Source organism: Daphnia magna, linkage group LG8 (genome assembly GCF_020631705.1).
Source record: "Daphnia magna isolate NIES linkage group LG8, ASM2063170v1.1, whole genome shotgun sequence".
NCBI lineage: Eukaryota > Metazoa > Arthropoda > Branchiopoda > Diplostraca > Daphniidae > Daphnia > Daphnia magna.
In genome coordinates this window covers 9,797,316-9,822,755 of record NC_059189.1, presented here as the reverse complement: position 1 = coordinate 9,822,755, position 25,440 = coordinate 9,797,316, and the positions used below count along the sequence as shown (strand labels likewise).

Below are 25,440 nucleotides of genomic sequence, written 5' to 3'. Positions count from 1 at the left end.
AATGGAAAGTTAAAAAAAAAAAAAAGTGGGAGAAAGAAGGAGAGATTTGCGTCTCTCTCCTTCTGGTCGATATCGTGTGTCCACCCAGTGCAAAGCCTCCCAGTGGAGCGTGATCTCTTTCTCCATCTTTCTCCTTCTTTTGTTAGAAAAAAAAAATCTTTTCCATTACGGGTACCATATGTAAACATCGCTGTGATTGAACGCGCACACTTTTATTTTCTAGCTTGTTACTAGCCAACCAATGAATATATAAAACAAACATTAAAAAAAAATATGAAAAAAAACCATCTGTGATGTTATCTCCCACCTCACATAATCGACAAACAATAACAATATGCAAAAAAAAAAAAATCGGCAAAAAAAAATGTGGAATATGCTTCGCTGTCTTACGTTTTATTTCATTTTTCTTCTCCTTTCTGATTTGCTTTGGTGCTTAGACGTATATGTATACATATATATTGAGTTTTATTGACCCCCCCTCCTATATCAAACAGTTTATCACCCCCCCTCAAAATAATTGTGGACAATTTAAGGAAAGCTGGGGTTCTTTGCCTTTAAATAAACGTTTCGTTTGCCACTTCATCAAAACAAATGCTATTGATTCTTACCACCATTTTTTTTCTTACATTTAATACAACCTACTATTTTGAAAACGGAGAGAAGATGCTGGGCAAGCCAAAAGTGCGAATAGAGACTGTACTGACTTTTAATCATCTTTGTAAAAATAAAAAATAATAACCTCTCCCCCCGAACGAGCCTTTGACACGTTCAACAAAATAGATTGTTTTCATTGCCGCCTTTTTAACATAGAGAGCCTTTGTAAAACTATTTTAACCAGTCTCTGAGACGCACTTTTGAGTTACGCCCATCAATCGCACAAAAACACTTTGTGATGTACAAAGAGAGCATTGAATGCAAAAACTTGCCTACCCCCGCTGACGGATCGTTTAGCAGTTGGTGGATATGGCTTGTGTAATTGTATATCAGCAAAGGTCGATACGGCTGAAATGAAGTGCTTTCTTCCTTTGCATTCATCGAAAAATGACGTTGTGGTCGATGCAGATATTGTTGAAGTCATGGAAGTTCCTGAGCGGCCGGAAGGGCCCTTGGAAATATACAACGTGACAGATACAAGAGCCCAGCTGCAGTGGTATCCACCAAGGGATGCGGGAGGAGGAACAATCATCGGTTACATAATCGACGCCCGAGAATTAGACAAAATCGACATCATCAGGTGACCTTCTGCTAATTGCTAATACTTTAAGTGCTCTTTCATGCTTACCAATCAATCGAACGTTACCGACGTGCGACTGTCGTGCACTGCTTCAGCCCTAAATGTAAATAGTACTTTTTATGCAGTGTATGCAAAGTTACAGCCACAGAAACTTACTGTAGTAATCGGTGTAGAAAACTATTGCCTACAAGTGTGAAACTAGAAAGGTAGCTTACTTCAAAGAGATACCTTGGCAACACATCTCAGCTGTGACTTCAGATGTCAAGCAGGGGAATCATTTAAGGTTGTCGGACTTCTTGGCGTATACGTTAATAAAACAGTTGGCAGGGATAAGCTATATTAAAACGATGAAAACGCAGTTGCAGGGATAAGCTACATTAAAACGATGAAAACACAGTTGCAGGGCAACAGCCATTTACAAACTGAATATGTATGCATTTCAGTATTTCATTCTTGCACACAGCCAAATGAAATCAGCCGGAATTCAGCGAGCTGAAAATATATGATAGAACAGAAACAAGAAAAAAGCATTCATGATTTAAAATAGGGATTAAAAAAGTGTGTCGTAAATTTCCAGTTTACCCAATAATCGTTAAACGGCAGCCATCATGGATCAACAGAATACGTCAAAATACTGGGTAACATCTCTGACGGGTTATTTTGAGACTTTTGAAAATGTTAACGAAAACACGATTAGTCAATATTTTTTCTTTTTCATAAACAATGCGATTTTTACATTAGACTATTAATGCATAATAGGAAATTAGGGATTGAATCAGACACCGAAGTACGATTCAATGGCTAACAAAGTGATGACTGATGACTCATGCAGGAAAAATCTAGAATTTGATATCGTGCAACGTCGGAAAACAGCTGATAGGAATTCAATAATGATAATGACGAATTGACGGCGCCATTAGTAAAGAACACTTTGCAGAGTGCGGTTATCCGGCTATCGCTACCGAGAAAGACAATGAGCCACTCTTTTGGCGGGAAAGCTGAGGAACTCACTGCCCGTTGCTGGAGCTCCAAAGTGCTCTGAGAGTTTCATTAGCTGTATTCATTAAAAAAGTTGCATACGATTAAATGTTACCCACGTTGAATTCTGAAATGGGTAGACGTTTTTTCCAACTATTCCCAGGCTAAGAGTGATTTACAGCAAGGTAACTAAATTCTAATCGTGAGGTTTAAGTTTTTGCATGAACCACGTGTAGAACGTCGGGTGAACTACACATTTCAATCGATTAGGCTACAGAAACTCATTAAATGCTTATGGGTTATATTTTTAATTTTTAACTTAAGGTCATGTTTGCGTTCTGAGGTCATGTCCGACGAAAAAAGCATGGTGAAAAGATAACGCTATTAGGTTGTTAAGCCATGTCACGAGCCAAACTAAACAAATGTGATTTGACGAAGGAACTCTGCAAACAAACATTGATGAAATGTGACTGAACTTGTCCATTAGAAATTTCGTAAAATTCATTTGTCTTTTTGGTTTCATAAAAAGGTGCACTAGAAAATAGTGTAACGGGAAGAATTACGTAATTTGTTTAATAATTCTTCATTTCCCCCATTTTTCGGTTTTTCGCTGGCGATGTTCGACACTTCAGTCATTTAGAATTAGTGCCACCCACCTGTACATCAGCTGTTATTGAAGGTCTGGAAACTGGACAACTCTACCAGTTTCGTGTGTATTCTGAGAATGCTGTCGGAATGAGTGATGCCTTAATTGGACCTCGGTCTGTTCGCATCCAGGCTGGAATCGGTAATTAATCATTCACACCCATTCTACTTCTCGTTATTTACTGCCCATTGCAATTTCAGTCTAACAAGCTATTGATTTATGACGTTCGAGGTTCTTAGTTTGTTATAAATGGAAGACCACATTATCGTTAGTGCTGACCACATTATATTTTCCGTTTTGTTAACGAGTGTACACTGCCCCCGTGTACACTAGTCCATTCAAAAAGGTACCTTTGAAGCATCGTAAAATGCCCTGCACGTTTGGTACAAGTGATCCATGACTTTTTCAAGTTGCCGGATGATAACTCTTATGTCATTCGAAAAATACGTGGACCAATCCCAAACAAGACAAAAATGTAGAAGCGGAGCTTTCTTTTCCCTCTCTTAAAAATAGACGGGAAGTTGTGACGACGACGACAACAACGTCGAATGCCAACAGAAATTCTTGCGTATATTTTCTTCTCACCGTCTTTTTGTTTTCCCTACAAACTCTTCCGCTCGAATGGCCCAGTTGTTGACAATCCGTCCTATCCTTTATGGTGTTTTTCTTTACCTCACTTTTTTTTGTTTTTTTCAAAATTTTATTTAGAAAACAACGAGAGAACGAAAGACACACAAAGTGTATAGTCGTTAAACATTTGAACTCGTTCCGTTGGTATTTTAACGATTATCGTGTTGGAATTCGACTTTTTCATTGTTGACGCGTAGCAAGAAGCCGTCAAAAAAATTTCCGTTCTCTTGTTATTTATTTTTGTAACTGTTTTTTTTTTTTTTTCTTTTTCGTAACTTCGTTTTTGGCTTTGACAAAGAAAAATAAAATATTTGGAGCTGATTTGTGCTGGACCACATGAGCGTCTGGCAGACGGCCATTAAGGCCGGGTCAGGATTATATTCGCGCCTCCCCATCTGCCACTGGTCACAGTTTTGAGTTTCGTTGGTTTCTCTTGCCAAAGAAAAAAACGAGGGGACCGACTAGTTGTATCATTCGCCGTTGTGCTGCGTCCAGCAAAAGACGTTGGTTTTCTCTTATCCTGCTCCCGCGCGAAATTGTTCAGTTTTGTCAGTGTCAGATTATTTAACTCCCATTCTGTGCCATGGACTTGTTTGTCCCTCTCCTGTAGAAAGAGTACCTCCCCTTTTTGCCAGTCTGTGGCCGTGTTTAGTGTCAGTGGAAAATGGGCAACAACAACGGCAAAGAGTCAGGCGATGCAGCGCCTTCCCCTTCTAAACGACGTGGTATTTTTATACATTAAACCAAAGAGTCAACGGCTATTAATAGTTCAGATGCCGGTCTGCCACACGACAGACCGGCCATTTTCTTCCGGTATATACTTGCACTGCTTGTTTATTTTATTTTCCTCTCTTCGTCCTACAGCCCGGCCGAGTTGTCCCGGCGTGCCGGTCGTCATTCCTCGACAGGGTGGCGACGCCTTCCAGCAGCTGGCCTATAGTAACAAACCGGACGATGCAGTCATTCTCCAATGGGCTGCACCCTACACTGATGGCGGGACGCCCGTCAATGGTAGATTAGATACCTGCCATGTCCTACAGCCCCTAACTATATCAGATTCCATTTCGAACGTTGCCCGACTAATTTCTTCTTTATCTTATTGAAGGATACGCTGTCGAGAGGAAAGCTGGAGAGAACGGTCAATGGGTACGAGCGCATCCGCTGGATGTCCGCGAAACAGAAGTGGCGTTGACGGGTCTGCAGCCTGGACAGGATTATCGCTTCCGCGTCAAAGCGTCCAACGCGATTGGATGTTCGGAGCCGGGCAGTGAGTCGGAATCGTATCTCGTTCCGTACGATCCCAGCAACGTCGTTCGGCCTTCATTTACCGTTGGATTAAGGGATGCCATCGTTATGGAACACGAGAAGGTCGAATTTGTGGTGGAAGTTCAAGGGATTCCACCGCCCGAGGTCCAGTGGATCGTCAATGGATCCACCGATTCCAAAGTGATCGTGACGGATCGCGATCCGGACTCGGGTGTGTCTACCTTGATCGTCAATGACGTCTTGGCTGGCGATGAAGGCGAGGTGAAGTGCATTGCCACCAACGAAGCCGGCCAGTCCACTTCGATCGCAATTTTGTCTGTGGAAGGTAAATTTCCTAATAGGCAATTGGTTATCGAATAGCGTTAACGGATCTGGTATTCAACAGCTCCACCTAGGGCCGTCTTGACGAAGAAATATGAAGACGGACTTATTTTCGAAGAAGGGGACATCATTCGGTTGAAGGTGGAATTTACAGGTCGTCCCCGGCCCGAAATCACGTGGTACCATGAGAACAAACGTCTCGCACCCGACGGGCGTATGGAAATTGAAATCATGGCCGATTGTACCATCCTGAAAGTTGCCCAGGCTAAACGTTCTGATCGTGGCGAATATTCCGTCAAATTGCAGAGCGGATTAGGCGAGGATAGCGCATCATTCCTTGTCACAGTGGCCAGTACGTCCACTTAACTGTTCCATTGTTGCATTGACTGATGAATTTCGCTATCGCAGATCGACCTTCGGTACCTGGGAAACCGCAACCCACGGATGTTTTGGAATCAGTCGTCTCTTTACAGTGGGATCCATCCGAAGATGACGGAGGCTGCGAAATAAGCTGTTACATCGTTGAATACAATCGGGTAACCTTCAACTAAATGAATTCAGTTTTTAAAAAAGTAAATGTGACCAGTTTGATAATTGTTTGTCCAGCTGGGCTGGGACATGTGGCTAAAAGCGGCAACGTCGCGTACGCCTCAAATCCGTTTAGGAGATTTGATTCCCGGGTCAACTTACCTTTTCCGCATTAAGGCGGAAAATCCTTACGGAGTCAGTGAGCCCAGCGCCCAGAGCGATTTGATTCGTCTGCCTGCCCGAAGGTATTTGCAAATTCAATGGGCTGCATAAATTGAATAACTTGACTAACGGAAACAAAATCAACAAACATTGACAGCAACGAGACATCATGGGTCCCGGATATGACGTCATCTGAGCTTGTCGATCCGGATGATACAACCATTTCCAGTTCTAATTTAGGTCCGCGCGACAGCGACCAGCAGGTCACTCGGTCTGGCGATTTCGATTACTTGCCTCTAGACGCGTCCGAGTTGGAACTGGGTCGGTTAACTAATCCGTCAATCCTGGGAGCTCCTCCGGCTTTCGAAGGTAACTATAGCCGGCCACGTAACACTAATGCATCCGTGTGGCTATTATAAATCATTTCTCATAAACAAACAAACAAGCACTTGAAAACAAAACAAAAACAACATGGGGGCAAGAAAAACACGCACGCGCAACTAGCACAACATAAACACGAACTTTGCACTGACGATGTAACCCCCCCGATGAATCGAATTTAATACAATTAAAAAAACACTTATCAAACGTTACGAAACGAGAAATCAAAACACGTAAAAAAAAAAATAGTCCATAACCGGGCAGTTACAAAAGAAAGAAAGAAAAGTACCGGATGAGGACGATATTCGAATATGACATTTTTCAAAAATTATTATTATTTTTTTTTGTTTGTTTGTTGTAATTGCTTTTAGTTATGGGTGGGGTGGCGTTGATGTCGGAACCACCTGACCGACCTGGACAAGTCGAATTGGATCCTCGTTACGCATTCAGTGCGTCAGCTGTCCTGGAGAAAATGGTTGCACCAGTCACCGTGTCGTCTCTGCCGGGATTCACGTCCAATGACGTGCTGTCTGGCATTGGTTCCAGCTCTTCGAGAAATTCTTCGTCGCCGTCTGTGTCGCCAGAACGTCCCTCCCTGGAAGACGCTCTCTCTCTGGATGATGACAGCAGCCAGGGCAGCAGCCACGATGTTGCTGTACAACAACTGGAAGTCGTGGAACAGCCTATCCAGCAACGCGGATTCCTCCTACCTCGTTCACCTGCTCGACTCTTTGTGCACAACGCTATTGTCCAGTCAGCGCTGAGCAGTGTGGCTTCTTCAACAGCGCCACTAACATTGCCCGATGTTTTGGAACAAGTGGCGGTCGATGATGCCGTGGCAGACAGTCAGCCCAGCACTCTTGACCAAATTGAACAAGATCTTGAAGATCAACTTCAAGTGTTGGACCAAATCGAACTAGACATTTGCGAGGGGAAGGCAGCCGTCCAAAATGAGGTTGGCCAAAGTGATAAAGAAATGAGCTCGTCGGACCAAACCGATCAAATGCTGTTAGAGCAAGAGACAGTGATGGAACAGATAGAGCCATCGGACCAATTAACTTTGATGGAGCAACACGTCGAGCCGTCGCACGACGTGATGGAATCGACTGTAGCGAAAGAGATCGAGCCAGCCGTGGACGTGCCAACAATTTTGCTCCAGGAAGAAGAGATGCATCACGACGTGCCCGTGCAATCGCATCTCGCCGCCATCGACTCTGGCCTCTGCGAGCTAATGGCTCACCGCGGCAGCGACGGCGAAGGCCAACACACCGACCAGTACAGCGACGCCTACATCACGGCCGTGGACTCGATGAGCAGTTGCGACTATGGCGACTCGCCAGAGCCAGGTAAATTGATCTCGGTGTCACGCGCGCACACACAAATTTCTGTCAAACACGAGGCTTTGAAATTTTTGAAAGAAAAGGGATAATCTAAAAAAAGTTGGTTTAGAAAATAGAAAGAAAAGGACCAGTCACCTGCGACTTTAGAAAATGATGATCGAAGAGCTTCGTTTGTAGTTCCAGTTTGAAAATGGGTGTTATGTGTGGGTGGGTGTGTGTGTCTTTGGCAAGACATTTGCACGTGTCTTGTTATTTGCACTTGCTGCGTTTTCCAGACATCTCCTCTATTTCCATCTAATGCGCTTTGTGTGTGTGCGTGCGTGCGGGAGTGCGTACGGGTGGAACAACAGTGAGGGCTGCGATGTATTTTTAACCCAGCTTGTTTGGCCGTCTCCCGGCCAAAGAACCGAAAAGTCCGTTCCTTAAATCCTTTTTTCATTTTTTTCTTCTTTTATTTTTCGCCTCTCCTCCCCTTCAAACTTCCATATTCCATAAGGGAAGCAAGAATTCGAAACGTGTCGGCTTTAATATTTAAGAGCAGCGGCCTTTGGAATAAAACAAAACAAAGGAGTAAAGATTGAATTAGAAAAAGGAAAAAGTTTTCTGTGTTCGTGTGTTTAGACAAAACGTAAAGAGCATCCAGATTTTTTCTTTTTCTCCTTCTCTCTCTCTCTCTCTTTCTCTTCCAGGGGTCTGGGATTATTCTTTGCCCGGCGTCTGATTTTAGAACTCAGCCAGTGTGTATATACCCCGTTGTTGCCCCGGCCGTTTCGGGGGAGAGATTTTTAGCGGGATTTTTCTCTCTCTCTCTCTCTCTCTCTCTTTCTCTCTTTAGCTCTCTTTACACGGCCAGTCGCTCCCGAAGCTCCGTCTCGTTTGGCTGGACTTTGATTTTGTTTCTTTCCGTTGGTGAATGATTTCAATTTGGTGTGTTTGCATTGGCAGATGGTTTAGTGCTGGACCGACAGCCGAAAGGTGAATGCCCGTCTCCGCCCATTAGTAGCAAGCCGATCACGGAGATGGACGCCGACGACGCTGCTATCGGGACGGACGAACGGCCCATCTTTTTGCGATGCGTGACCGACCAGACGGTCAAAGTGGGAACGCGGGCGCGTTTCTTGGCCGAAATCGTCAGCTCTTCATCGCTGGCCGTCACGTGGTTCTTCAATGGATTACCAGTTTTTCAGCCGGCCGAAACGGCTCACGGCCGTTTCAAGATCTTGCAGGAAGGCAATTTTTATTGCCTGGAAATCTCGCCCGTCGCAATGGAAGACGAAGGCGCCTGGACCTGTCGTGCCGTTTTGGCTGAAACGTTCGGCTCGCAAGAGGGCGTGTCTGCCACTGCCCAGCTGCGGGTGATGGTGCCCAAAAGCTACAAACGGCCGGAGTTTGTGGAAGATTTGCAGGCTATTTTAACCGAAGAAGGGACCGTATCGCTCGAGTGTAAAGTGGTCGGCATCCCAACGCCCGTCCTTCACTGGTTTAAGGACGGCAAAGAAATCAAGGCCGGCGATGTGTTCGCCTTCCGTGCACCGCAGTCGGACTCTACAGCCGAAGAGACGGCCACTTCGCTGGGCCTGTACGCTTGCGAGGCAATCAACTGCATCGGCAAGGCCGTTTCGACGTCGCAGGTGCGCGTTAAGAACGCCGTCCAGCAGCCGACTCCGTCTCAGAGTCGATGCGAATCTGCTGGGCCGCCCGTCATCATCGAAGAGCCGTTCAATCAGAAGATCCGAGTCGGCGAAGATGTCCGCTTCTCAGTGCGTGTGATGGTACCTCCCAAGCCCGTCCAGGTCAAGTGGTTTAACAAAGACGTCCCCAAAGAGGCCAGCTCTAAATACGTGGTGGGAGAAGAAGGCCACGGAGGCTACTCGCTGGACATTTCGCCGACGGACATCAACGACGACGGCGAGTGGAAAGTGGCCATCAAGAACGAAGGGGTCGACGCTGAGTCTAGCGCCTCGGCCGTCTTGACGCTTGTCGTGCCCAAAACTACCGGCCGCCTCGCTTCCTCGAGAGCCTCAAGGCGATTTTAACTGAGGAAGGCCTGGTCAGTTTCGAGTGCAAAGTGGTGGGATTCCCCACGCCGCAGCTGCAGTGGTTCAAAGACGGCCAGGAACTGAAGCCGGGCGACGTCTACCAATTGAGCGGAACCAATTCGCTGGGGTCGTACTCTTGCGTCGCACGCAACTGCATGGGCACGGCCATCAGCGCGGCCGAGTTGACCGTGGACGACATCCAGAACCAACTGAACGAAGAGGAGCGTCTCCAATTGATGGACTCGCATCGTCCGCCCGTTTTTGCTCAAGGGTTGCGCTCCAGTGAGTCGCGGGTGGGCGATCCCCTCCGCCTGACTGTGCAAGTGTCCAGCACGACGGACAACTTTTTGGTCACCTGGTTCCACAACGACGAGCCGATCGATCTCGACGAGACGCACAAGTACCGCAGTCTCAAAGAGGAAGCCGGACTCTGCCACCTGGACGTGGAGCCGCTGGAATTCAGCGACGAAGGCGACTGGAAATGCATCGTCATCAACGATTTCGGACACGCGGTGACCAGTTGCTCCGTCAAATTGACCGTTCCGCGCTTCTTCCGCAAGCCGCACTTCCTGGAACCCCTGAGGGCCGTGCTGTCCGACGAAGGGACGGTCAACCTCGAATGCAAAGTGATCGGTGTTCCTCAGCCGTCTTTGAAATGGTACAAAGACGGTGTCGAGCTGAAGCCGGGCGACATCCATCGCATCATGTCCGGCCAGGATGGAACTTGCTGCCTGGGCACGTACACGTGCGAGGCGCACAATTGCATGGGCACGTCGTCCAGCTCTGCCGCCCTCCTAGGATTCGAAGATCGACCCGAAGCGGAGCAGAATGCGGCCTTGGCTCACGACGAGGCCTTGCTGGACGCGGAACCGCGTGGTTACGTAACGGAGCATCCGCGCATCGCTCGCAATCCATCGCTGTCGACGATCCAGGAAGAGCGATCGTCGCAAATTTCGTTGTACGAGACGGCCAACGCCGAAGACACGTTGACGGAGGAGCGGGAGGAAATCAGCGTGTCTCTAGACGGCCGCGAAGTGTCCGTCTCTCTGTACGAAACGCCCGATTTGACGGAAGAGGAGGCCCAGCAGATTGTCGAACTCTTTGCCGAGGAATTGTCCGAAAGGATTTCGTACCGCAACACGACCGAGTTGCCTCCGTTGCGATTTACGCGCGAGACGGCCACGTCCGGCTCGCTGCTGATGGAGGCTGTCGTCATCGACGTGCCGATGGAAATCAACGGGTCGGCTGACTTCTCTTTGGAGAGGACTCTGAGCGAAGTGTCGTTCGAAGAAGCGCCAACAGAGGCCGACATTGAAGAACTCTCGGCCATGGAAGCGTTGATCATCGAGGAGGCGGACCAGCGCAACGATCCGTACTTCCTGGACGACTTGACCATCCCCGACCTGCCCTACGAGGTTAACGACGTTCGCCGATCCATCACGGGCCTGCAAGAAGCGTTGCTCGTCCAGGAAACGTGTCTGTCGGACAGAGAGCGGCCGCTTCATCTGGAATCGCACAGCGGAGGCGCCACCCCGATCGTCATGTCTCCACGTCGATTGAGCGTCGAACACGAGCAACTCAGAGTTCTCGACGATTATCAAATCATCTCTGCCGATGGCATCCAATCGCCTGTCGATGCCGACTATTATTCGCCGCTGGAATACTCGGACAGCTGCAGCGTTTTGCTCACCTCGCCCAAAACGGATTCTCCCGCGCAAGAAGCGCTTTGCGTGGCGACGCCCACCGTCCAGCAGCAGCCAGCTGTTGTCGACCAACCTGTCGTAATGGCAACGCCGCTTTCTGATTTTGCCGCCACGGTGCCGGCGGATGTACCGCAATCTGCCGCCAAGGGCAGAATTGAGAGTTTGATCGTGTCCAATAAAAGCTCGTTGGACATTAGGGAATCGGCCGACGAGACGGAAACGTCAGCCGACGAGAATTCGCAACGACGGGCGAGCGTCGTCGAAGCGCCACCATGCGCATCGCTGGAGAGAGAAATGCAGACGGCGTCCAACGAACTGGAACAGGCGGAAGAAGCCGGAGCAATACCGTTGATTGAGACTGGCCAATCCAACAGCGTCCTTGTTGAATCGGCACTGTCAGCTGTCCATCTGGAGTCTGATCAAACTTCCGGTGCGGATGGGGTGGAATCTGGTGCAGAAGGGGATCCGTCTGCGCTGATGCCTAGCGATGGAAGAATTCAGGTCACAGAGCAGCAGGGAGATGCGACATGTGTAGAGGAATGCTGGAACGAGGCCAGCCGTCTGGCAGCAGCCGTGGACACTGTAATGGATGAGGCATCCGTAGAAGATCATGGAGTTGAATTGGAACAATATCCATCCACGTCATCTGCTAGCGATGCTGGCCGCTTGCTGGGCTCTGGCCAAGAAGACGACACGAAGGGGCAGAGCTTCGACACGGTCCGAGATGAACAAGAGATTCTCTCTTCCGCAGATGCGGCTCATCCTAGTCCAGCAATTGGGGAGGCTGCCCATCAAGGTAGCCATTCGAATGTTCGAGTAACAGATGCAACGACAGGATCAAAGGTGGAGCAAACGTCGGCTGCATCATCGCCAATTATTGCAGAACAATGCGGCGACGTGCCGCTGCATTTCCAAGAAGTCGATGATTGTGCAACAAAGGAGGTCGGCGCTGCTGCGGAGCTTCTTGGAAACGTGACGATCGACACGCCATTCGCAATTACGGAGAGCGAAGAGTCATGCGCTACACGCCAATTCCAAGTGAAGTCTGACGATGAGCCTGTAATTCGAGGAGAATCAGCAGCCGCAGAAGAGAAAGAACTGGAAATTGAGACGGTGACCGGCAAGGCTGAAGAAGAGGCCGCCCTTGTTGGTTTAATTCAGAAAGACATTGAAGGGTTATGCCTTCAAAAGGACGCTGGAGATGATAATCGAATCGAGAAAGACGTTGGTGGACCGCAGGTGCTTGCGGATGACGCTAAAGAAGTCAATCAAGTTGAGACTGACGTGAAACTCCAACAAGTGGCGAGCAAGAAAGAGATTATGCAGGAAGTTGGAGAACAGAAGGATGTAGAGAAAATTGAATCAGTAGAGCCGGAAGAGATTTCGAAACTTGCTGACGAGAAACGCCAAATACAAGAAGAATCAAATCAGTCAGAGTCTGGTGATAAAGATGTCGAGGCCCATACTGATGATGTTGAAATTAAAGCGCCACAAGAGGAGGCCAAAGAGGATGAGCAATTCAGGAAGGAAGCTGAGACGCGAGAACCGTCCCCACTACCAGCCGAAGAAAAGGAGCACGTCAACAAAGAGGTCGAAAGGCAAGACGAGCAGATAAAAGACGAAGAGCAGCAGACCGTTTTGAATGTTGAGGACATTCAGGAGACAATGGACACACGTGAACGTCTAAGTGATGCAGCCGAAAAGGAAGCGAAGGAGAAGGAGCTCGTCGTTAAAGAAGCCGAGGCCAAAGAAAGAATAAGGAAGGACATTGAAGAAACTGAGCGCATGCGCAAAGAAGCCGATGAAAAAGAGATGCTGCAAAGGCAAGCCGAAGAAGAAGAGCGTCTCTTAAAAGAGACGGAAGAAAAGGAGCGTCTTCTTAAAGAAGCGGAAGAAAAGGAGCGTCTTTTTAAAGAAGCGGAAGAAAAAGAGCGGCTCATCGAAGAGGCTAAAGAAGCTGAGCGTCTTCAAGAAGAAGCTGCTGAACAAGAACGACTTCTGAAAGAAGCCGACGAAAGGGAGTGCGCTAAGAGAGAAGCTGAAGAACAAGAGCTTCGAGCTAAAGAGGCTGAAGAACAAGAGCGTCTTCTTAGAGACGCGGAAGAGAAAGAATGTCGTTTGAAAGAAGCTGAAGAGCGAGAACGTCTCGTGAAAGAAGCCGAAGAAAGCGAGCGTCTTCGCAAAGAAGCCGAAGAAACCGAGCGTCTTCGTCTTGAAGCTGAAGAAATTGAAAGACTTCACAAAGAAGCTGAAGAAAACGAGCGTCTTCGTCTTGAAGCTGAAGAAATTGAACGACTTCACAAAGAAGCTGAAGAAAACGAGCGTCTCCGCAAAGAAGCCGAAGAAACCGAGCGTCTTCGGAAAGAAGCTGAAGAAAACGAGCGCCTTCGTAAAGAAGCTGAAGAAAACGAGCGCCTTCAGAAGGAAATTGAGGAGAAAGAACGTCTCGTGAAAGAAGCCGAAGAAACCGAGCGCGTCAAGAAAGAGGCTGAAGAAAAAGAGCGACATAAGAAGGAAATTGAAGAGAAAGAACGCCTTGCGAAGGAAGCTGAAGAACAAGAATGTCGCCTTAAAGAAGCCGAGGAAAAGGAGCGTCTGAGGATAGAAGCTGAAGAACAAAGCCGTCTGAGACAAGAGGCTGAACAGGAAGAGCGTCTCCTGAAAGAAGCCGAAGAAAAGGAACGTGCCCTTAAAGAAGCCGAAGAACAGGAACGTGCCATTAAAGAAGCTGAAGAAAAGGAACGCCTTCTGAAGGAATCTGAAGAAAAAGAACGCCTTGCAAAAGAAGCTGAAGAAAAAGAGCGGTTGAAAATTGAAGCTGAAGCAAACGAGCGTCTCATACAAGAAGCTGAAGAAAAGGAACGTTTAATACAAGAAGCTAAAGAAAATGAACGTCTCCTCAAAGAAGCCGAAGAAAAGGAACGTCTCATAAAAGAAGCTGAGGAACAAGAACGTCTTCTTAAAGAGGCCGAGGAAAACGAGCACCGCGCCAAAGAAGCCGAAGAAAGGGAACGTCTTACGAAAGAAGCCGAGCAAACGGAGCGCATCAAGAAAGACTCTGAAGAACGAGAACTCCTCCTCCAAGAAGCTGTTGAACGAGCCTCTCTCGCTGTAGAAGCCGACGAAATGGAGCGACTGAAACAAGAAGCTGGACAAAATGAAGGCCTTCCAAAAGATCCCGCGCCAAATGCTGCGGAAGAAAAAGAAGTTAATGGCCAAGGAATTCCCGCCGAGGAAACGAATCGTAAACAAGAACCGATCGAAGGGAGTGCGCGTGATGAAAGCCAACAGATTTCCGGAAGACCGGAAGCCACAACGTCTTCCTTCCTCTCGTCTGGAGCGCTGCGATCGGTGGACGCCAGCCTTCCACGACGCAGCGAAACGTCCCATTTGATGACTGAAAAACCGTCCGGCCGGACGGAATGCCAGCTGCTTGAAAGCAGCACCTCTTCAATCGAATCTTCACTAACCGAAGACGAGCTGATTGCCAAGCAAATCGAGGAGGAGAAACTCAAACGGCGACGGGAAGCGGCCGAAAGATTAGTGCGAGAACAGGAACGAGAAGCTTCCGGCCAGACTGAAGACGACGTCGCTGCCGGGAGGCGCGAAGAGAGACTCCGCCTGGAGCAATGCGAGCTGCATCAAACCGTGGACGAGCACATCCGCAAGCAGCAGCAGCAGGAGGAGGTCATCCAGCGCGAATCGGAAGAAGAAAAGATTCGTCTCCAGAAGCAGAAGGAGGAGGAGAGGCGCCTCAAGTTGGAAGAAGCTGAAAAACTGCGCAGGGAAGTCGAGATCCAGGAGCGTCAGCGGCGCGAGGAAAAGGAAGCGAAGCGACTGGAAGCGGAAAGGATCCGGCGCGAGGAAGAGGCGCAGGAATGGATGCTGAAAGAAAGAGAGCGCCTCCGGCTGGAGGAGGAAATTGAACGGCTCGAATCGGAGCGCCTCCGCATGAAAGAAGAGCGGCGGCTGCGTCAGGCCAAGGAGGAGGAAGAGGAACGCCTCCGCGTCAAGAAGGAGAGAGAAGAGCGTCTGCGTCGCGAACAAGAGGAGGAGGAGCGTCTGCGGCGCGAAGAGGAGGAGCAGCTTCGCTTGATGAAGGAGGAGAGGAGCGCGCCCGCAAACAGAAGGAGGAGGAAGAAGAGCGGATGCTGAGGGAGATCGAAGAGCGCGCTCAGAAGAAGAAGGAAGAGAACGAACGCCTTCGCAAAGAGAAGGAAGAAGAGGAGCGTCGCAAGAAGGAGGAAGAAAGGCTGCGTCGCGAGGACGAGGAGAGGAAGCGTGCGGAAGCGGCCGAGAAGTTGAGGCGAGAGGCGGAAGAGAAGATGAGGGAGAAAGAGGAGAAGCGCACGAAGCAGGAAGAAGAGAGGAAGAAGCGCGACGAGGAAGACAAGCGAATGAAGGAGGAATTGAGGAAGCAAAAGGAGGAGGAAGCCAAACAGATGCTGCAAGAGCAGGAAGCAGCGCGGATCAAGCGCGCCGAAGAACAAAAGATGGCGGCGACGCGAGAGGAGGAAACTGCCGACCGATGCGTGGGAAATACCGAAGCAATCCAGCAGGCCGTCGTTAGCCCGGAACCAACAGCAAACGAAGCCGGCCTCGACCAATCAAAGCAAGATGAAAGGTCGGACGCCCTGGATGAAAAGTCGGCGGAAGTGAAATTGAGAGAACGACGACGCGATGAAGATTGCGAGAGGGAAGCGGCTTTGGTGCGGAAGCAAGACGACAGCCAACGGAAAGAACCGGAGGCGAAAACGGAAGAAGAAGAGCCGAAAGTGGACGATGAAATGATGCGACAGAAAGTGAGAGAAGAAAAGAAATTGAAATTGAAAGAGAAAGAGCGAAGCGAAGCGGAAGCAAAGGTCGTGATGGAGCAACAAGAGCGGAAGAAGGCGGAGCAAGAGAAACTGGAGGAGCAGCGACAGGAAAAGGAGCGCCAAGCGGCGGCTGAGGCGGAGAAGCGAAACGAAGAAGAAAAGCAGCGCAGGGAGGCGGAAGAGAAGAGGAAGAAGGAGCAAGAAGAGAAGGAGCGCAAGGAAGCGGAGCAGAAGAAACTGAAGGAGCTTCGAGAAGCCGAAGAAATTCAATTGAAAGAGCAGCGGCAGAAGGAAGCCGAAGAAAAGAGACTGAAAGATCAAGCGGAAAAGGAACGCAAAGAGCGAGAGGAGAAGGAATTGAAGGAATTGAAGGAAAAGCAGGAAGCGGAACAGAGAAAATTGAAGGAGCTTCAAGAGGCGGAAGAAAAGAAATTGAAGGAGGAAGCGGAAAAGGAGCGCAGAGAGAGGGAAGACAAGGAATCGAAGGAAAAGGAGCGCAAAGAGGCCGAGGCGAAGAAATTGCAGGAAGAAAAGGAGCGCAAAGAGGCGGAAGCGAGGGAGAAGAAGCAACAGGAAAAGAAGCTCAAGGAGGCTGAAGAATTGAAGAAAAAGGAGCGCCAAGAAGCCGAGGAAAAGAAACTGAAGGAACAAAAAGAGAAGGAGCGTCAGGAGGCCGAAGAGAAGAAATTAAAGGAACGAAAAGACAAGGAACGCAAAGAGGCCGAAGAGAAGGAATTGAAAGAACAAGAAGAAAAGAAGCTGAAGAAAGAGCGGGAAAGAGAACGCCAAGAGGCCCAAGAACTCCAATTGAAGGAGCAACAGGAGAAGGAGGAGCGTAAAGAGCGAAAGAAGAAGGACAAATTGGAGAAAGAACGCAAGGATATGGAGCAGAAGCAAACGAAGGAGCAGCAAGAGCTGACGAAAAAGGCCGACGAGGACGAGCGCATGAAATCCAGCCTCAAAACTGGCGAGAGAAAGGAGCCACGCGTCAAAGCGGAAGAGGAACGGCCCGAACGCGAGGCGGGACGACATGTCGATGACGCACGTAATCGATCGGATGACGTATCACCCAACAAGGAGCGTCGAAGGAGGCCCATCACAAATTCAGATGAGCAGCAGCAGCCAACGCTTGAAAGTTGTTGCGATAACTCAACGAGGACGACGCGTCCGAGGGCTCGACCTGCCGATGAATCTCAATTTGATGCCGCTGCTGTTGGTTCGGCAACAACTCGACGTCGGCCCGCCGTGCCAACTGTTTTCGGAGAAGCAGCTTGCGATTCGATGAACCCGTCATGGCAGCAGCCCGGTATCGATGGCTCGTCGCAGACGCACAACAGGCATCTTCAGCTTTCCACCGATTTCGATTTGCATCCGGCTACGAGGCTGAGCAGGGAAGACGTGCGTCACGGAATTCGGGCCCGTTCGGCAGGTGTCGCGTCCCACTCGATGCTAAACAGATCCGCGTATCGTGCCGAGTCTCATTCTACTCAGCCGGAATGGGATAGTTCCACCCAAACAAACGAAGTATAAATCGTATTTTTTCTTTTTTATGCAAATTTTTTAATTTTTTTTTTTTTTTTGGGGGGGGGTTTGTTTGTTGTTTCAACTTTTGAAATGATAGGATGGAAGAAGAGATCCAACCAAGAAACCGAAATTCAGCTCTAAATTGCGAGACATGGAAGTAGCCAAGGGCTGCCAAATCAAATTGACGTGCAGTTTGCTCTGCAATCCCGAGCCGGAAATCGAATGGTTCCGCAATGGCTTGCCCATACTCAAGTGCGAAGATCGTCATAGATACGCGACCAGCTGGAACCCGATCGGCATCGCCAGTTTAGAAGTGCGCGATTTGACCCGCTCCGACACGGGCGAGTACATGTGCGTGGCGCGCAATCAGCACGGACAGGCCAGCACGTCGGCCGATGTTCGGGTCAGGGGCGATTACGAACCGAAAACCAGTTCGCCATCTTTTACGTCGTCCATCCGAGACGTGTACCATGAGGCGAGTGACGAACTGGTCCTCGAATGTGCTGTCGACGGGTTCCCGACTCCCAAAATCACGTGGATGAAGGACGGCATCAAATTGCATTTGAGCAGCCGTTACAAGCACAGCCTGGACATGGACGGGCGTTGTCGTCTCGTTGTCCATTCGCCATGTGTCGGCGATTCGGGCCACTACACCTGCGTCGCTCAGAACGCTTCGAGAAAGGATGAGATTTCCAGTTTTGTCGTAGTTCCAGGTAATTGATCAGTTTGGACACGTCTGTCGAAAATGAATTCGTCATGTCGTAGTTTGTTTTTTTGTTTTTTTTTGTATTTTTATTGATTCATTTAACATTGAAATAGAACACGTTTGGAACAGTAACGAGAAAAGGATGAAGACGGCCCCGAGTCACGCTGGATATTCTGGCAGTGCCGAATTTTACCGCCGTCAAGCAGAGCGTGATAAGATTGCATCTTCGGCAGATGGGCACAGTTTCGACGCGGGCCGTTACGATGCCATGGCTGTTCCAGATGACTCGGCCCATTTCGTCTTGTTGCCCGAAAGCACGCTGACCGTCGGTAGGGATCGCGATCTTGTGATTCAATGTCGCGTCCGAGGACATCCGCGACCTAAAGGTACATTAAGCAGAGCCATCTAGCGGTCAATCTGAGTTTTATTTTCGCTTTTATTTTTATTTTTTTAGCTAAAATTTCTATAAGCTCTAGAATAATAATAATACTAATGAATAAAAAAAGGAGTAGAAAATGTATTTGCTATTTCGAGCTCAAATGGCGAGTCTAATGTGTCTGCATTTCGCACCGACTCGTGACGTATTTTCAGGTAGCGCCTTCCCAATGATTTATATCTGGTGGCTTCCGCCAGAAAAGAAATGCGCTTATCGCTGGAAATTGCACGCTTTCAAAAGCCAAAGAAGATGTGGCCTTAATAATTCCAAAAGAAAAAAACGATATAATCGTCGTTAGATTTATGGATTAAGAATAGCAAAACTGTACAGTCATACTTGTAGTACAACACCATTAGCGTGTTCATCGAAGGAGCACGTTTAGAAGCTCTTTTTCATTTTCCTCTTCTTCTTCATCTTCTTTCTTGCGACAATAATGCTGGCTCCGACGTTCTTCTTTTTCTTGTCTTTGAATGAAATGCCATTTTATCAAATATTTTCTTCTCGCTTTCTGCTGCTGGAAAGATATGAGTCACTTGCCAGTTTGTTTTCAATAGGGAAAAATGGCTTTGCCTTCAAGGTGAATTTTGATTCATGGGGTTGATGTATCAGAATTCACTTTGAAAGAGAAAAGAGACAAAATGGCAAGCCAACAAGTTCTTTATCTTCATCGTCTTCTTAGTATAATGACTGTATTCTCCACTGCGCGCAATTAATGCGTTCTTCTTCTTCGTCTTCTTCGTCTTGCCTTTTGATGCCAACCCCGTTTTCATTGCAATGGCTTATTCATACAGTGACGTGGTTGAAGGGCATCCGAGACGTGGCCGAATCTGGACGGTCATGCGTCGAGATGGACGGCGACTTGTACCGTTTCGTCCTGAAGAAAGCCAATTACGGCGATGGTGGGACGTACATCGTCAAAGCCAGCAACTGCCACGGCACCCAGAAAGCCTATTGCACCGTCCGCGTAAGTTATCCGAGTCGATCGCAACTTGGAAATGGCCGCATCTCTTTCTATTTTATTTTTATTTTTTTAATGCAGGTCAAGGAAGCGACCAATTCTTCCGAGTGGGACTTCAAGGACGCGGAAACGAGCCTCAACGATCTGTCCGAACGTCGAGTCAGGCGATTCAACAAAGGTACGTCAATCATTTTTGCCCTTTTTGTCACATATCTGAATTCGACGAATCACATTCTTTTTTAAATTCGATTTTCATGGCCCCGAGAGAGAAAGAGAGTCCCCACTTTTTTTTTTTAAACATTTTTGTGCATTCAAACTCCAGGTGGGCAAAAGAAAAAAGAAAAAAAAGATCAAGATAGAAAGCCGGCCACGTCAACGTGCTGTATAAGAAGGGGCTTTTTTTCTTCTTATTTTTTATAATGGCTTTTCGGAAGCCAAGAGTAATTATAGACAGGCAAGCCTCACTTCTTCTTTCGGACTGGACTTGCTTACAGCACCGCCCCGAGAATTCTTTAGAAGAAAAAAATAAACCCCAAATTTGCTGTTGGTGTAAAGAAAAAAAACAAAAAAACAAAATCTACTGCATGGCAGACGGGTGTTAAGTCATTGCCGAGTATGGATATCCCCCCCATATACTGCATTCTATCGTGAATTCGATAGCCCACCATCCTTTTTTTCTTTTCACGCCTTCCTTCTTCACTTTCGGCTGCTGGAAACACACACACAATAGAAATTGTGTTGGAATGCCCCATTTGAAAAAAGAGAGCAGCCAAGTATATACATATGCATATACAAATGAGCTCGGGCCAACGAAGCCACCGGCAATTTTAGTTTTTTGTTTGTTTTGTTTTTTTTCACACCTTTTTTCTTGTGATGAACGACGTTATTTGTAACTTTTAATGTTTTTCTTTTGTTTATTTTTATTTACTTATTTATTTTTTTTTTTAATTTTTTTTTTTGGTGTTGCAATAGATGTGCCAGGTCCGGTTGCTGCACCTCCGATGGCAACTGTCAGCGGTAAAAATGTCGTGTCGCTTAGCTGGCCCAAACCGAATTACACGGGCGGGGCACCTATTTTAGCTTACAAAGTGGAAGCTTGGCTCCTTGGCGAAGGAGCCATATGGATAGAGGTAAAAAAAAAAAAAACCATTCATCTTGATGGTTGCAACTCCCATTTCATATGCAAATTGTTTGTTTTTGTTCTCTTTTTTATTTCTTGATTTTTGATGGGCCATCATGAAAAAACCCCCAAAAACATAATTTTTTAGGTAGCCATGACTTGTATTACCAGCACGGACGTGTACAACTTAAAGCCGGAACGGGAGTACTTGTTCCGCATCACGCCGCGCAACAAGTACGGATGGGGTGAATCGCTGGTCTCGTCGACGCCCATCCAAACGGTGAGCCGCACCGGTTTGCCCCACTTCCATCGCCAACTGCATCCGCAGATCAAGGCGCTCGAACACACGGACGTTGAACTGCTGACGGAGGTGTCGGGCCAGCTGACGCCTCTGGTCGAATGGTACCGCGACGGCAGCAAGTTGGACGGCGTCAAGCAGCCGCGCTACGAGCTGCGCTCCATCGGCTCGGATTGCCGCCACGCGTTGACCATTCACGACGTCCAAATGGAGACGGACGACGACAGCAAGTTCACGTGCGAGGCCGTCAATCCGGCAGGAAGAGTCGCCACATTCAGCCGTGTCCTCGTCGTGACGGACCAGCGTGTAGCCGAAGCCGACGCCCTTTTCAGACAGTAAACAAAACAAAACAAAAAAATTAAAACGTTATCTTATCTTATTTATTTTATTTTTATTTATTTATTTATTTTTTTTTGGCTATCCCGACCTCAATAATAAAATGTTTGGATTTCGTCTTTGGCTTGGAATTTGGGGGGATTTTTTGTTGTTTTTTTTTTTTTGCGTGGCATCATTTGCATTTCTCACGGACACGCACCAACAGGCAGCTGGATGGTCTCAGTGGCAATGACAGGATGGCGATGGCGCCGCAATTCACGATGAGGCCTCGCGACCGTCGCGTTCAGCTGACCTTTCCCGTCCGACTGACCTGCCAATTGATTGGCTGTCCCAAGCCGGACGTCACCTGGTATCACAACGACAGCGCCATCATCATCGGCGACGACGGTAAAAAATGAATTCCATTTTTTTGTTTTTCTATTCAATTTTTCCCTTTATTTATTTATTTATTTATTTTTTCAAAATGATTTATGGGACGGCGTCGCAGAGCGTCACAGTTACAGCGTGGACGGCAATTTCCACACGTTGGAGATTGCGGCGACCAAATTCGACGACGCTGGCATCTACAGCGTCCAAGGCCGTAATTGCTCGGTAAGGGCAACGATGTCGACCATCGTTTTCATTTTCTCCTTTTTTCATACGTGAACGTGTGTTGCGTGTTGCGTATGGGATGAGGGGTCGCTTGAAAGACGATATAACTCAATGAATTCGATGATGATATTGAAGCACTTGTGACGGCACGCATTTATCTGTGCACACAAACACACACGTGACTTTAATGCTTGATTTTGACCATATCGGACTTTGCAGACAGCAGAGCGCAGGGCCCGATTTCGTCATTACGATCACGAATTTGTTTAGGCTTTTGGTTATGCTAATTAAGAGTTAGTCATCGAATGTCTGCTCGTCAGGTCACACAAACACACACACAGAGAGAAAGAGAGAGAAAAAAAGATAGCGGTCGGGTCATGAAGAATTTCACTTTACGATCCATCCTTCCTTTTCGATATCATTTTCTTCAATCTCTATAAACATTGCATTTTGTTGTCATGTCTCTTTTCTTGTTTATTTATTATTATTATATTTCCCTCCCCCCTTCTTTTCATTTCATTTAATTTTGTTTTGTTTCGGTTTTTCCCCTTGGTGTTGTTGCTTGATTTGGATGCCGGTGCGCAACAACAAAAATAGGGCGCGGTGGGTTGCCAGTGCTGCCTCGTAGTGGACGGTGGCATTCGGGCGTACGTCATGCCCTTTTTCACGCACGAGCTGGAGGATCGCACCGTGTCGGAGGGCGGCACCTTCTCGTTGATCGCCCGCGTCGAAGCCTATCCGGCCGTCGGGGTTCTCTGGTACGGATCCAACACTAAAACAAAAACACAGAAATTACACGCTACTTTTTGTGTGTCTGTGTCTGTGTGTGTGTGTTCAATTTCAAGAAGAAAACATTTACAGTTATAAACACACAGACACACACAGACAACAGTCAATTGTTTATGATTATTTGACTGGAAGGTGGAGAAAAGACAAATCTTTTCTGAACCCCACCCAAAAGGGGAAAAAAAAACAAATTAATCAAAGATAATCATCTGCTTCTTTCCTTGTAATTTTTTGTTTTTTGTTTGTTTTTTGTCTTGGTTTTTTTGTTTTATTGCTGATTGATTGATAAATGCGCAAAGGCATCGGGACGGGATACGCCTACGTCCTTGCCGTCAGTACGACATGCGACTGGAATCTGACGGCACGGTGGCGTTGGTCGTGTCGGGCGTGTTGGCCCGGCGCCACGCTGGCGTCTACACGTGCACCGTCACCAACGAAATGGGCCAAGTCTCGTCCAACGCTCGCGTCACCATCAGACAACGGCCATTAGCGATTCCATCATCATCATTGGACGCCATCAGCTCCGATCACGACAACATCGGGTACGTAATCATCGCCCATGTTCTCGTCTCCTCCCGTTTTCTTTCTTTCTTTTTTTTTTTTTTGAATATTTCGCGCCATTATTGCCATCAGGCAATCTATCACACACATCGCTGTTGGCCTCTTCGTTTACCCCCTTGCGTCATTGTCTTGAATTATTATTATTATTATCATTTTTTTGGCTGTCTGGGTTCATGGACGGAGAGAGAGGGGGGGTCACTCACGAGAAAGGCCGGCGGCTTGTGAGCGCCGTCGTGTGGCCCATCACGACATCGACACAGCCTATATAGATCCTCAAACAATAGGGCACCGGTTGGGTTTTGATTTATTTTCACACTTTTTTTTGTTTTCTTTTCTTACTTGGAAGCGCCGCAGTCACGAATTCACGAAGTTTGTTCCATCACGCACGAACGAGTTTTTTTTTTTTGTTGTTGCGGTTGGTTGTGTGTACAACTATCGAACGCAACAACAATAGCAAACGGCACCAGTACATCCATTTATCGCGATGGATGACTTTGATTTCTGTTCCGCTGTTTAAGAACAGACGGGGGGTGGGGGGTGGCTGTGATTTAAATGAAAAAAAAAAAAAAAAACGTGAGCCGCTGGTTAACACAATTCACGGCTGGCGGGAAATTCAAATAAATATCGAATTTTTTTTCTTTTTCTTTCTTTCTTGCTTGACTAATAGGATGTTGTGTCATCTTTATTATGTTACAGCAGCAATGGAGATGCTCGTGACACCGTTGGGTGTGTTTTCTTTTTATTGGATAGGATTATAATGGGAGGAGGGAGGGGGGGGGGACAGCGTTCGTACGATGGTCTTGTTGACACGACCCTCTTTTTTCCTTAAGCCAAAAAGACCCCAAAATGGCCACCTTTTTACGTACTGGGGGGGCCTTGACAAGGATAACACAACAATGCGCATAACTTCGTGTCGTTTGAATTATTATTTTTTTCTTTTCTTTATTATTTATTTATTTAAATATTATTATTTTTTTATTTATTTTTGAAATGAGAAGAGGCCACAAAAAAAATGTTTAGCTTTTGGCTATTTTATATCGTATGTAGATATCTCTATAAATATGATAGTGGCCTGCTTCCCCGGTGTGTGTGTGTGTGTGTGTGTGTGTGTGCGCCTTCTATATGGTAGGACATGTAGAAGATTTGCACAACAAACGGCTCTAGTAAAAACATCAGCAACCCGCTGAAGCCGCCGCCGACGCCGCCGTCCGATTTCTATCTGCCTCGCGTATCTTTATTTCATTTTTTCGTATTCAAAAACAAATCAGCCGGATATTATTTGTCTTCGTCTATGCCAGTTGCGTCCCCCCCTCCCTTACCACCATATGTCGGCATATCGTTCCATAAATTCGGCTCTTCTCTTTTTCTTTTTCTTTTTTTGGGTTTAAACTTCGTGTTCTCTTTAAATCGATTAGACAGATGATGTACGCAACGAACGAAAAAGATAATTTTTTTTCTTGCTGATAATTGATTTTTTATTACATCCATCATCTCCCCTCCCCTTTTTTTATATATATTTTTGTTTAGTTTCTTCTTGGGCGCTATTAGTCGTCTTGGTTGTAATCCCGTTTTTATGGCACCTTATTTCTCTCTCTCCGTTTTGGAATGCATTAAACTGTTAATTTGATGACCTTTTCGGTCAGTAAGAGAGAGACGACACGAACGCAGCAAGAGAACTTGTCTTTCTGTATATCTACGAAGAAAAGAAGAAACATTTCTTGCTTAACGATCTCACGCGTTTGTAGTTCCGGACAAGTCCCTCCTTTTTTTTTTTTTTTCAAACCCCATTTTAACGAGCGAAACGTTAACGGTTGGCTTCCCAATTTTTTTTCCTTCTTGCAATTGGCGTTTCACACGTTACAACGTCTCGAAATATAAATGGCGACCGTTGGAACACGTTGAAACGATCAAATAAAATCAAAAAGAATATGAAAAGGGTTGGAAAACTGGTGAACGAATGAGAGGTGCACGTCCAATTAACCAGCGGTGTGATTTAAAGAGGCCACAGTCGTTAAAAATCAAAATAGGAAAGGAGACTAAACTTAAATGAATAAAAAATATCACTGATTTTATTTTATT

At 47.2% G+C, this 25,440-nt stretch overlaps 4 protein-coding genes and 1 long non-coding RNA gene across 11 annotated transcripts in view; 4 read left to right on the top strand and 1 right to left on the bottom strand.

Moving 5' to 3' along the window:
- Window position 1: 1 nt before the first annotated feature.
- Window positions 2-2,108, bottom strand: LOC116929177. 5 transcript variants are annotated; one of them, XR_006650593.1, is made up of 5 exons: window positions 1,971-2,108; window positions 1,817-1,900; window positions 1,391-1,726; window positions 1,283-1,331; window positions 2-1,142 (listed from the first exon to the last, which is right to left on the bottom strand). It is a non-coding gene; the product is annotated as an uncharacterized LOC116929177 (long non-coding RNA). The 5 variants fall into 5 exon arrangements; XR_004397639.2 differs by having other exon boundaries at window positions 1,283-1,347; window positions 1,817-2,080; XR_006650590.1 differs by having other exon boundaries at window positions 1,817-2,080.
- A 50-nt stretch (window positions 2,109-2,158) lies between these two features.
- LOC123475460 (muscle M-line assembly protein unc-89-like) lies at window positions 2,159-9,522 on the top strand. Of its 2 annotated transcripts, XM_045178150.1 has the most exons (10): window positions 2,159-2,397; window positions 2,845-2,999; window positions 4,353-4,499; window positions 4,594-5,079; window positions 5,140-5,427; window positions 5,484-5,611; window positions 5,682-5,848; window positions 5,923-6,134; window positions 6,518-7,492; window positions 8,432-9,522. In XM_045178150.1, the coding sequence occupies exons 2-10, from the start codon at window positions 2,948-2,950 to the stop codon at window positions 9,520-9,522; spliced, it is 3,546 nt and encodes a 1,181-aa protein (XP_045034085.1). In that variant the 5' UTR covers window positions 2,159-2,397; window positions 2,845-2,947. The 2 variants fall into 2 exon arrangements, with proteins under 2 accessions (XP_045034085.1, XP_045034084.1); XM_045178149.1 differs by lacking the exons at window positions 2,159-2,397; window positions 2,845-2,999 and adding an exon at window positions 3,800-4,213.
- On the top strand, window positions 9,519-10,451 carry LOC123475471 (myopalladin-like; the record flags this gene model as incomplete). The annotated part of the gene is made up of 1 exon (XM_045178166.1): window positions 9,519-10,451. A coding segment is annotated over exon 1 (771 nt), but the record flags the coding sequence as incomplete, so codon positions are not given.
- Window positions 10,452-10,457: 6 nt separating this feature from the next.
- On the top strand, window positions 10,458-15,324 carry LOC123475573 (trichohyalin-like). The gene is made up of 3 exons (XM_045178445.1): window positions 10,458-13,107; window positions 13,138-15,236; window positions 15,304-15,324. Exons 1-3 carry the CDS (start codon window positions 10,725-10,727, stop codon window positions 15,322-15,324), a joined length of 4,503 nt encoding a protein of 1,500 aa, XP_045034380.1. The 5' UTR covers window positions 10,458-10,724.
- A 5-nt stretch (window positions 15,325-15,329) lies between these two features.
- LOC116933436 (myosin light chain kinase, smooth muscle) overlaps window positions 15,330-25,440 on the top strand; it is a 41,106-nt gene continuing 30,995 nt past the window's right edge. For both annotated transcript variants that reach the window (XM_045178145.1, XM_045178146.1), the window contains exons 1-11: window positions 15,330-17,569; window positions 17,667-18,282; window positions 18,389-18,661; window positions 19,503-19,675; window positions 19,751-19,847; window positions 20,642-20,799; window positions 20,938-21,422; window positions 21,629-21,810; window positions 21,911-22,014; window positions 22,612-22,772; window positions 23,100-23,342. In XM_045178145.1, coding sequence (XP_045034080.1) covers window positions 15,377-17,569; window positions 17,667-18,282; window positions 18,389-18,661; window positions 19,503-19,675; window positions 19,751-19,847; window positions 20,642-20,799; window positions 20,938-21,422; window positions 21,629-21,810; window positions 21,911-22,014; window positions 22,612-22,772; window positions 23,100-23,342 — 4,685 coding nt within the window. In that variant the 5' untranslated portion in view covers window positions 15,330-15,376. The remainder of the gene's footprint in view (window positions 17,570-17,666; window positions 18,283-18,388; window positions 18,662-19,502; window positions 19,676-19,750; window positions 19,848-20,641; window positions 20,800-20,937; window positions 21,423-21,628; window positions 21,811-21,910; window positions 22,015-22,611; window positions 22,773-23,099; window positions 23,343-25,440) is intronic.